The following is an 11,975-nucleotide window of genomic DNA, read 5'->3' on the forward strand; positions in this document are numbered from 1 at the left end:
AAAAAAAAAAAGAAAAAAAAAATGCAGGAAAGTCTGTACTTAATGCTGGTCTTTATGACAGTAACGTATTTTACTAAATAGTCTTTCTTGGATTATTTTCCTCTGTGCTAACATACAAAAAATTGTTTGAAAATTGATTAAAAAAATAATGGATCACTGGAACAAAGCGTATTAATTATTTTTTAAATAATGAGTGTGTGTTTGTTTTTGTTTTCTTGTAGCATGAGGATAACTCTGTTAAGATGTTTGAATATCTGATAGAAAAGAACGGCTTGACTGAAGACATAGAAAAGCTGGGAGAAAAAGCTCTGATTTTCATCAAAGAGCTCATTCTTGGAGAGCCTCTGCAGAAAACATCCAAGGTAAAATGAGTGCAAGCTTTAAATTCTACCAAAAAAAAAAAACCAAAAAAAAAACTAAAACATTTAAACTTTGATTCTGCAGGATTCTGCTGCTTGGCAATATGACGGTCGCAAAGAAGACAAGTCTTTTCTCTATGAAATTGTGTCAAACAAGGAAAATGGCATTGATGTGGACAAGTTTGACTACTTTGCCAGGTAGAGCCTGCTTCAGACTACAACAGTTTTTACCTCGACTAAATTATCCAGGTTAAATCAAGTCATTGCAACTTTAAGAAGTCATCTTAAAAGCTCTCTATCATTTCTGTGTCTCCTATTTCAGGGACTGCCATCACCTCGGGATCAAAAACAACTTTGACCATCTGCGCTACTTCATGTTTACCAGAGTGATTGAGGTGGAAACAAATCCAAAAGAGAGTAGAAAAGAACAGTCCAAAAGAAAACACATCTGCTCAAGAGATAAGGTGTTGGAAATGATTAATTGGCACAAAATAACTAAACATGTATTAGGTATATTTTTGCTAAACCAAATGGCATTGTTTTTACCAGGAGGCGGAGAATCTCTATAATATGTTCAATTTAAGGAACTTTCTCCATAGACGAGTCTATCAGCATAAAGTAAAGACAAATGTAGAGATCATGTGAGTATTCATCATATTATGTGGCTGTCCTGTAGTGTACTCTGAATGTTTTCTGTTTTATATGATGATTTTTTTATTGCTAAAGCTGGTAAAATATCTGATGCAGAAAAATACTTTGAAAAGGAATGTTTTTTTTTTTTTACTATAGGATCAAAGATGCTCTCTTAAAGGCAAACAACCTCATTAAGATTGAGGGCAAAGGACAAAAAATGGTAACTCTTTCAGCTGCAAAAGATGATACGGAGGCTTACACCGAACTGACAGGTTAGTGGATACCAACTTAAAAAGATTACAATATCTCCTTAATTTAAAACACTTGTATGTACTTTTAAAATAAGATTGTCAGAACCACAGCAAGAGCTGAAACTGTGGAGAGGAGTTCTCTGTTTTCAAAATTTAGGAGAAAACTGTATGGAAGCTTTTTTGTGCTATAATTCAAAGCTTTATGCATTTCTCAATTAACAATTCGATTTGAAAATCCATCATGCGGTTTGAAATGCATTTTGCAATTGACAATTCAATATTTAATTCAGGCTTGTAATATGAAAATGCATTTTGTAATTTACACTTCAATGTGAAAAATTACAATTCAATGTGACAATTTAAAAAATAAAATGTTGAATAAAAACAAAATCAATTGCAATGTATGTTGGCATGGGTTTTTGATGTCATAATTCACATGACAATGCATTTTGCAATTTACAATTCAATATTTTAAAATGACATTTCAATACATGGTATGATTTAAATTAATCTTAAAGTAACTTCAACTCTATTGCATAATAAAATCCCATGCTCATTTCGTCAAAGCTCAAATTAACTTGCAAAACATCGCCCCCCTGATGCAAAGCATTCTCATTTGCGTAGCGTGGCGCTTTATTTTTAGGCAAAAATTGAAATCGAAATGTAAACTGTCAGATGCTTATTGGGGCGGGGCCTACAACCTCCCTACATTTGTTAAATCCCACCTCCACTTTCCTTGGTCGACCAATTAAAAGTGTTAAAAGACTCAACAAACCAATGGAATTGTCTGGCATCGGAGGTCAGGGAAGAGAATGTCCTATCTGCTAATGAGTTAGCTTCTATGTGGATGACCATGACTGCAGCTGCTGTGTTGCAGCTCCTAAAGAGATTTTTGGAACACATCTTTAGGGCTGCTGAGTGAAATTTAATAACAGTTTATGTATGAACCTTTTAACATTTGCTACTTCCACTTTACTCCCTCTTTTAAACTGTTGCATAATGAATAGGCCTATATAGTTTTCAAATTTGTGCAGAACTGATAAAGTTGTCTGAACTGTTGAAACTAACATGTCTTCTTTATTTTTTGTAATTGCTCTATAGATCAAGTACTTGAAAGAATACTGGTGTCCACATCCACTGACAAGAAAATGGAAGCGGCAAGAAAGATTCTACATAGAATCACGACTCGAGATTTTTACAATTTGATTGGTGAAGCCAAGGTGAGTAATAATAACAACTTGCAATACCTCCCCAATAATCTCTTCTGAGACATCTTTGGTATTAAATATCAGGGAAAAAAGATTGTAGTTGTGCTTTCAGTGAGTTTTATCTCTCTAACGTTTTGTCTGCAGTAAAACTTGTTTATGAAGTTATGAAGTAGTTTAGGGTCACAGGATACAGGATTAGGTATCTCTAATGCTGTGTTCTCACCGAACGCAATTTGCGCTGCCCATTCATGTCATCTCTTTTGCATTGCAGCAAATTCTGTGCCCGTCGTCTGACCAAAAATATGTTCTTTTACGCTCCAGGCCACAGGGAGGAGCTACAAACTAATGTTTTCAGCATGAACACTACATCTAGCAGTGTCTGTGTTTTTGTTATCATTTTCAATGCACGGAAAACACCGATAATATTGAGACACCAGGTTTATTTATTTTGAAGACTTCTACAAAAATATTAGTAGTCCCGTTTCCATGTCTAGGTTCATTTAGGTTGTGTCTGAATTCCCTCCATAATCCCTAACTACTAAAAACTATATAGTGCGGAACTATATAGTGCGCTGGATTATAAAGGTAATTCGGACATGATGCTCACTACTTTACTTTCGTTTTTCTAAAAACCGGATATGACGTCATTGATTTCACGAAGTGAAAATCGAATAAAAACGAACATTTCACTGCGTTTATTTATGACTCCACTGTGTTCTGAAGGTGAAAATGTGGATGGTTTATTTAAATATTGAATTTAAACACGTTTTTTGTTTGAAATTGTTTGACTGCAATGCATTTTGGTCTATGTCCGCTAATCTAGTGACCATCGATGTAAGCTAGTTTTTCGCAAAGACTACTGGGAAATTTTGAGTGCACTCGATTTGGAATTATTCGGACAGCTCTAGAAAATGGCGAACACACTATATAGTGATTGGGGGGAAATTGGTCTGGTGTGAACCACCCCATTGGTTAACAAAGGGACTGAAGCGGCCTCCGTTCCCCGACGCTTTGCGGCGCTTCCGTGTCCAGTGTGAACCCGATGTTAGGAGCGCTCAACCACCCTATGGAGAAAGCTAATTTCAGTTGCTTGAATTCTGGACCTCATTCTTTTTCTCATGACCCAGAGCCCATATCCATATGATCAAGCAAAAATTGACCGGCAAATTGAGAGCTTTGCTTTTTGGCTCACCTCTCTCTTTACCACAACAGACAAGCAAAGCAACCCCATAATAACAGATGCTGCACCAATCTGCCTGTCGATCTCATGCTTCGATTGATTTTATGCTCAGATACTTCCTTACTCATGAACAAGACCCCAAGATCACCTGAGGGCCAGTTTATACTTCCAAGCAATTAGTATTCACTGTGACACCTGGTGGTGATGTCACCCACAAATGGAATTTTACGTCCATAGTGCAATCATGTGCAAATGGAGTCCTTTAACTTGAATTTATTTTTCCAAATAGAGAATGTGACTATGTCATGTCTTAAACACTGAAGATGATAAAAACTTACTGAAAAAGTTATTGGAAAGGAAGGAGAACAGAGAGAAATGACAACTAAATAGAAAATAGAGCAACTTAGATAAGTTTTATATCTCATATCTTTAAGCACTAGAAAATTCACTTTACCCCTTTTTTATTCATTCATTCATCTTCTTGGCCACTTCCTCCCTTTCGGGGTCGCGGGGGTGCTGGAGCCTAACCCGGCTACTGATGGTCGAAGGCGGGGTTCACCCTGGACAGGTCGCCAGTCTGTTGCAGGGCCTCTATCACACACTCATACACTCTCACCTTCACACCTAGGGGCATTTTAGAGTAAGCCAATTAACCTATAAGGCATGTTTTTGGATGGTGGGATTAAGCCGGAGTCCCCGGAGAAAACTTACGGATGCACGGGAAGAACATACAAACTCCACACAGTTGTTTTTTTTTTCTTTTCTTTTTTCCCCTGTATCTGTGCACTTGCAGATACTGCATGCATGTTTATAGGGTGTTGTTTGTTAAAAATAAATGCTTGATAGAATTGTGTTGCTGGAAAAGTATAAATGCCCCTCAGAAGTTCATAGCAGTCATCTCAGAAAGTCACAAGCAAAACTAGCCAACATTAGTATGCTGCTACTAAGCTGCGTGATTGTGGACACGATTGATACGATGGTTGATTGCCGTTAAGTAAAAACCAACCTTTGGGACTGCCACCCAAACCACATTGCACCGGCCCTGTCTGAGCTCTCCTTCATGTGGCGGCCCACAGGGGAGTGATCCCATGTCATTTTTTTGGACTGGACCTGACTGGGGCCCCAACGCCAGGACTGGCTCCAGAGTGGGGCCCCTGCCACACCATTCCTGGCAGCGTAGTGGAATCTTGCTGTGCAGTTCAAGGGGTTTCGGAACTTGAATTTTCAACATCCAAGTTTAAAAAAAAGATTCATTTGGCTGATTCAATCTCATAATGTTCAATGAATTAAAATCATTTAAAGAGACTGTTGATGGTTCGGTGTAAATAATATATTAAAGAATACTTAAAAAAAATAGGATCTTTTATGTGCTTTATGTGCTCTGATAGTTTGTTTGTGGGGGGGTATCTAAACTGTTTATGAAATACTTTCAAGTCATAGAATATGTATTTTGGACATTTAAGACAAAAAGCGAATAATTTTCAAATCCAGATCCAAGTGTAGAAATAGTTTGTTTGGTTGATTCTCTTTTAAAGTAATACAATTTAAGAATTATTTATTAACAAATCCATTTGCTGGCTTTCATTTAGCCCAGACTTGAGGTGGCGCAAAACGAAGACAGAAAAATATCGAAGGTAAGCACAAAAATAAAATAAAATAAATAATTCTGAAAAAATAAATGCGAACAAACTTTCATTGTTTTAGAGAAACATTGAAAGTCTGACAAAAGAACTGGAAGGAAAATTAACAGCGGAACCTGAAGGCATGAGGGAGGAAACCAAGGAAAAGGAGGTGAGCTCCATTATTCTAAAGCACTTTTGTTTAATTTAGTTGAAGTTTTTAAGTCTTCACATTTTGCTTCAAAGCTGCTTTTTTCTGTATTATCGTACGCACGCATTATCTTTTCCAAAAATTTGTGTTCAGGTCATAAAATGGTAGTAAAAAACATGGTTAAGTCAGTGTAAATAAAATGTTACAGGATATATTTTCATTCAGTTCTTCTATTTGTTGATTCTTTTGCTATAATAGATTTTACTGGTTGTTTGCATCTGTAGTAAAATTGTATATAAAAAATGGTTTATGGAGGATCTTAAATGCTTAAAATAACATTTTGGAATGTGTATGTTTGGTTCATTCTTGTCGAAGTGATATTTTAAAAAATAAGTATGTTAACAAATCCCTTTGCTGTCTATCATTTAATCTCGATTGGAGGTGAGACCAGAAGCGAATGACTACTTTGAAGTGATGGTGAGTTCTTCATCATGTTATCTTTTCAGACTTTCAAAAACTATTAATATTCCGTTTTTTTCAATACCTAAAAAATGTTAAATTAACATCAACATGAAAAAACTGTAGTTCATGCATTTGTGCATGACATTAAAAAATATAATGAAAGCGAATCATCCATCCCAGTTATACATCTTGATTGCCTGTTTCAGATGCACATGTGTAAAAAGAAAACACCCTCATTCCAGTTTGAATTGTTACTACAGTCCAAATGCTGTACATTTGTTGAAACGTCTGTATTTGGACAAACTGCTGAGATGTACATATGCATGTTCAGTATGTCCATGTAATAGTTTTCTAATAGCTTTGGGGAAAAAAAGCAACTACCACACAAAATGTTTTGTGAGCTTAAGAAATGTATTTAATACTAAATTTAGAATTGTTATAGTTATTTATGGGAATTTCATTTATTTAATTGTCATCAATAAAACTATGTCTTGATGAAAATAAACAATAACAATAATTAGCAATTAGTTGATTCACACAATGTTGTTAGTCTGCAGAATAATTTTTTAATGAATGTAAACATGGGCTTCTTCTACTTCTCTTTTAGCCAGTCACTTATAGTTATGGCAAAGGGGACAAAAATCCGATGGAAAATGCTTACTTCTACAAGAAGAATGAACCAGATCAAGCATTTATCATTCCCAAACTTCAGGTCAGAGCGATACCATAAATTTCATTTTTGTGTTTGTTTCCATTTCCTTTGTGTTTTGTTTATACTTTTGTGTTGAAAACAAATATTGCTTAAAAGCTCAAAAATGTTTTTGATATTTTTCTTTCAGGTGTCCAAATTCCTCCCTGAATGTTTTTTGGAACAAACCATCAGGCTTTACTGGAAGAATGAAGACAAAACACATCTGAAGGATGTTACCGAAGCGTTCAAGGCCTGGTGCGAGCGCAATGAATTTGAGGTAATATTTAGGTCAGCAATGTTAGACTTTAGGTGTATTTAGATCGAACGGTCAGTTGCTTTGGATTGAGTCTGCTTAACTTGGTCAGGATCTAGTGTCAAACCTTAAGCTTGGTCTGTATTCAGCCTGCTGTTAAGATGACATTTCTTTTACAAAGCAAAGGTTGTAAACAAAAGCAAATAGCTACAGATCTCTTCTGTCATTGGCCAGAAATTACAAGGTTATAGCAAAGGAAGGAGAGAAAGAATAATGGAAATCTTACACTTTGCAATCTTTGTCAAGATAGTTCACTCATTAAAACATTATATTCGGATTATAATTTTTGAAAGTCTGTATCAAGGTCAGGTACAACACTTTTTTTTGCAGCTTTGGTATGGCGGAGGGCGAGCCATGCTGCAAGGTGATAGCTTAGGTACACTGATAAGACTTTATGACTTATTTTTTGTTGGGAAAACAGTTTAAGAAGCAATGTGTATCACTTTAAAGGTTAGTTTTGATGAGCATGCATTCATCTGTCCATATTATAATGAGTTACTGTGTCTTATCATTGCTCCACATTTGTCTAAGGCTTATGTTTGCAACATTCATACTTTACATCCCATAATGCAAAGCTATGGTGGCCATTTTGATACAGCTGTTCCACTACAGGCTTAAAGCCTATCCAGACTGAGAAAATTCAGGTTAAGCAGAGCTCAGGTTGATTAGAAATGAACCGAAATGGGTCAGAAAGATGGGTCAGAGAGGCATTCCTGGTCCCTGACCAGGGCCTGCTCAGGTGTTTTAAGGCAAGTTTATTTGTATAGCACATTTCATGTACAGAGACAATTCAACGTGCTTTACATAAAACATTCAAATAAACAGGCAAAAGAAATAGCAAAGGTGTAATCATTAAAATAAAATTAAAAGAAAGTAAAATATTTTAATTTAAAACAAGCATAGATAAAAATGACTGATAATTTCTTCTGGATTATCGGGGGAAAAGAACTCTGGTTCACCTTAAGTCAACCAAATGTGTCCACTCTGAAAGTATTTTATAAAAAGTAGACTGGGAATTCAACAAAGATGCACAGGTAATTCCATGTAATGGTGGCAGAAACCCACCTGCTAGATACATCAGTGATTATGGCAGAACAACTGTGAAAAAAACATGCTAGTAGATAAGAAAGATCAGGATGTCCTGCATGTCAATGCATTAATGGTCAAGCATTTTTTAAGGGTAACTGTTGTTCGCTGCAATGGCACAAAAAAGTGAGAACATTCATAAGCTCCAAGTCTGCAAAACACAACTGTTTTTATAAATATTTTATAAATTATTTGTTATCAATTTAATAATTCTACCATCTTTAGCAATTCCACAGTTTACAGTCAAATATTGACCATTTTTTGTTTTATTTTTATTTGCAAGAGTGAAAACATTAAGTCTTCGTTACTTTAAAGGCAATTTGTGGCTAACAGTGCACTAAACTGCTTAGATGGAAAAAAAAAACATCCTTTTTGTCAAAAGTCGTGACAAAACAAAGGGGGAGACAGGGTAAGGCTTAACCAAAGATTCATTTGAACATATATCTAAGCCATCTAAATGTGTAAATAAAGGTAGTTAAGTTGGAAAGGCTGCAACCTCATTTGCCAGTTGAGAGAGAGTGATGCCATGACTTGCAGTAGATTTTATATTCTCTGTGGGACTCGCCAGGTCTGCCCAGAGGGTGGAGACTCTAACTCAACCAGGACCTGCAAATAACAAGGGAAGACACACACAAAGACACACAGGCCTGGAAGAGGGAAGACCGGGGTCATAACAGAGCAAATTTGAAAAACCCAGAATAGCACAAAACGCAAGAAAAACACAGGAATGATTTGCGTAAAATTCGAAAGATTAATCCATCCGTTAAAAAAAATGTGCTTTATCCTTTTTGGGGTCACATGACTGCCAGACCCTAAACTGGCTACAGTTGTGAGACATATCCCTAACAGGCCCTGGACCACATAGCACCCCAGCTGAAAAACAAATCTGGCGCACTGCTACAGGATATTAGATTCAAAAGTTTTAGCTGGGGCTCAAACCTGGTAACTATTGGTTTATTAGCAAACACATTGACTGACTGTACTAGCAATCAGACAATGTTGATGAAGAAAGTAGGGAAATTTAAACTGGTAAAGGTGTGGGGAAACAAATAGATCCCCAGTTAAATTAGTCTTTTTTAACCTAAATGCGGGGGGATTGAATTTCAAAGCAATCTTTTCCCCAACCCAGCTTAGACAGCAGCAGCGACAGGAAGGAAGGGGCACTGCAGAGTTATTGATTACATCAAACTTTGAGTTATTTTATTTACATTTTTTTATTATTACATGAAGTGAGTGGTGCTTAACAAAAACAAAGAACGCAAGAAAGGAAGGAAGAAAGAAAGGAAGAAAGAAAGAAGAAAAAGGGTCAAAGTCAACTTTATTGTCAATCCTTCACATGTGCTGACATACAATGAATCAAAATTCTTTTTTAAAAAAAATATATAAAATCATCGTGACTTGGCGCCCCCTTTCAGCAGATGGCGCCATACCCAGAGATCCCAAAATGTAGTAAACTTGTGGAATGGAGAAATACTTCATCATTTTTTATTGTTTTTTTACTTAAAATGTAAATTAATATTTCTTGAAAATAGTTTTTGTCTTTTGAGTATATATGTAAAAACTAAGACAGGGCAGGCCAACCCTGAGCCTCAACTAAACTTTGTAATGCTTACAAAGTGAAAATCAAGTGTGTTCAGTCAATGAGGATGTGATATTACTTGAGTCAGCTAATCAGCAACAAGCTGGTCAGGGAGAACTGGAGGCAGGGATGAGGCTCTTGAAGACCAGGGTTGCCCACCACTGAACCAGCAATAGCTTAAATGGGCCATACCATGGGGGCTCATGTCTTAAAGGAATTTTACTCCTAAAGTAACAAACAACTGTTTGAGCTTGAATTTATTGAAGACAGGACATAATTGGAAGATATATGGTATTGTGCATCTAAAATAATAGTTTTTTGCTGATCACCACTAACTCTATGGAGAAATTGGGTGTTGGTGTTGGACTGGGGGCGGTGCTGGCAGAGCAGACTCCTCCTGAAAGGAGGTTTTCTGACTGTGTAACGTCAGATTGTGAGGACCCGCTTGTTTTCTTGGGTATGGGAGGGGCTGCTGTAGAGAGTGCCGGTTTACAGGATTACTCAGAAATGTGTAACCGGGTCAAAATACTGCTCTGGGGTTCTTTATGGGGAGGAATGAATAGTATAATACAGTTAAATGGTCAAAAAGTTGTTTTCTTATGGTATGGCCCCTTTAAAAAATATGAAAATCCAGGATGTTAATATTTTAATTCCTCTTGATTTTTTTCAGTGTTATACCTCAAGAAAGAGAGTCTATGAAGCTCAGCGTTTTTATAAAAAAATAGATGGCACCATTTTACTAAATACTGTTTTCTGCTGATCTGTTTTTAAATACAAGGTGGAAGTTTTCGTTGAAAATTCTCAGTCTTCTCGGGATGAAGCACCTCCATCTGCATCAGGTACAATGAACAAATATACAATAAGTCTTAAAGGACAACAAAGTAAAGATGCACCAAAGATTACCTTGATCTTAAATGTGCTTAAAATCCAGTTTTTCAGAGAAATATTACAAATATGTTTAAAAGTGCATTATTTCATGGTGCATGGTCACAGTGCTGCGTTGCTGCAGTTCAGTGTGAAAATGTTCAACCGGGTTGAACTTTGCAAATGGATTGCAAATGATTTTGCTTAATATTGTTTTCTTCTTATCTTTCAAGAAAATGACACCAATCCCCCCCAAGTCTCCTCAGGATGAAGCCGATACATCTACATAGGGTACAAGGCACTCAAAGTCAAGAAGTTTTGAAGTGAAGGCAAAGAAATAAAGATGCACTAGAAATCATTTACTTGACCTTAAGCATGCTTAAAGATTTGTTTAAGTTATGTTCTGAAATGTCATTTTAAATTGTTCATTAAGAAATTGCTCACAAAAAAGATGCTTAAAAATCACATTTTCAAAGGATATATTACACAAATGTTTAAAAAAGCCTTATTTATATATAAACTTGCTGAAGTATCTCGAATGTGCCACTTGTGCCCTGATGTACTGCTTCTCACATTTTATTAAATTAAATTGCCTCCATAGGTTTGTTAAGGGAAGTAATCATTTGCAATGATTCTAATCATATAAAGCAGTAAACTTTTTAAGTTACTTGTTTTGAATTGAATTTTCTTGTATCTTTTAGAATCAGAAACATATACTTTGTTACTTTTAACTAAACTGATTTATCATTTATCTGGTTGGTGAGGGGAAAATACTTATTTGAAATATATTCAGACTTTGTTCAGATGTACTATTGGAAAGGGCTTGTTTAAAAACATGAATAAAGTTGTTTTCCTTGTAACTTGAATTCATTGATGTAATGAATTGTGAAACTCACATTGGCACATTCTGTTTTCCTCTTCCTCCACCCAAAATGCTGATGCAATTATTTGCTTAATTATGCATATTTTTTACATGAAAAAAACATCTTAAAATGAATCAATAACTTTGCTTTCCATCTGTAGAAACTTATGTTGAAACAGCTTGGAATAGGTTTAGCATTTCAGAACAATTTTTCTTTGCTTAGTCGTTCATACGCGTCAGCCCAGATAGTTTCACAGAATCCAGAGACGTGAGATCCTCGGAGCGGATTTCATCCACTCCCACTGCTTTGCCACAGAGAACCTCTTAAACAGCTTCAGTGACTTAAACTTAGGTGATGAAAAGCCTTACCCCAAAATCCTCAGCCTTTGTTTTATCAGGGGGAGTCCTGTCAGCAGGACCCTGCAAGAATTCCATCTAGGGATGGGCAATGCTGGGAATTTGGGTATTTATTGATTGATCTGCTTTATTTTAAGCATAGATTGTGTACAATACAAGAAAAAGAAAAAATTCACAGATTTTTCCAACTCTTTACAGAAATAATGAAATTTATTGATTAGAAAAAAAGACCCACTTATGTCACATTTGATTATGTAGCAGTCCACCCTTGGAAAACAACTGTGATAACCTGTGCTGACCATTTGGTCATGTGGAATGATTCCAACTTTTTACCATTTTTGATGCTTTTATTTGAAACTG

At 36.0% G+C, this 11,975-nt stretch overlaps 1 protein-coding gene across 1 annotated transcript; it reads left to right on the plus strand.

Moving 5' to 3' along the window:
- The first annotated feature begins 16 nt into the window (after nt 1-16).
- Nucleotides 17-11,068, plus strand: LOC112139705 (deoxynucleoside triphosphate triphosphohydrolase SAMHD1). The gene is made up of 13 exons (XM_024262533.2): nt 17-362; nt 445-557; nt 682-823; nt 909-1,000; nt 1,149-1,264; nt 2,345-2,463; nt 5,221-5,265; nt 5,336-5,422; nt 5,843-5,878; nt 6,471-6,575; nt 6,703-6,831; nt 10,311-10,371; nt 10,630-11,068. The coding sequence occupies exons 1-13, from the start codon at nt 243-245 to the stop codon at nt 10,665-10,667; spliced, it is 1,203 nt and encodes a 400-aa protein (XP_024118301.2). The 5' UTR covers nt 17-242; the 3' UTR covers nt 10,668-11,068.
- Nucleotides 11,069-11,975: the final 907 nt, after the last annotated feature.

This window comes from Oryzias melastigma, unplaced genomic scaffold (assembly GCF_002922805.2).
Source record: "Oryzias melastigma strain HK-1 unplaced genomic scaffold, ASM292280v2 sc00675, whole genome shotgun sequence".
In the NCBI taxonomy this organism is placed as follows: domain Eukaryota; kingdom Metazoa; phylum Chordata; class Actinopteri; order Beloniformes; family Adrianichthyidae; genus Oryzias; species Oryzias melastigma.

Excerpts from the sequence above, each read along its gene's own strand:
- LOC112139705 (XM_024262533.2), top strand. The coding sequence starts at position 243 with ATGTTTGAATATCTGATAGAAAAGAACGGCTTGACTGAAGACATAGAA. Across the intron at positions 5,423-5,842 it reads AGGAAACCAAGGAAAAGGAG|GTGAGACCAGAAGCGAATGA; the intron begins GTGAGCTCCATT and ends TCTCGATTGGAG. Across the intron at positions 6,832-10,310 it reads GCGAGCGCAATGAATTTGAG|GTGGAAGTTTTCGTTGAAAA; the intron begins GTAATATTTAGG and ends TTTAAATACAAG.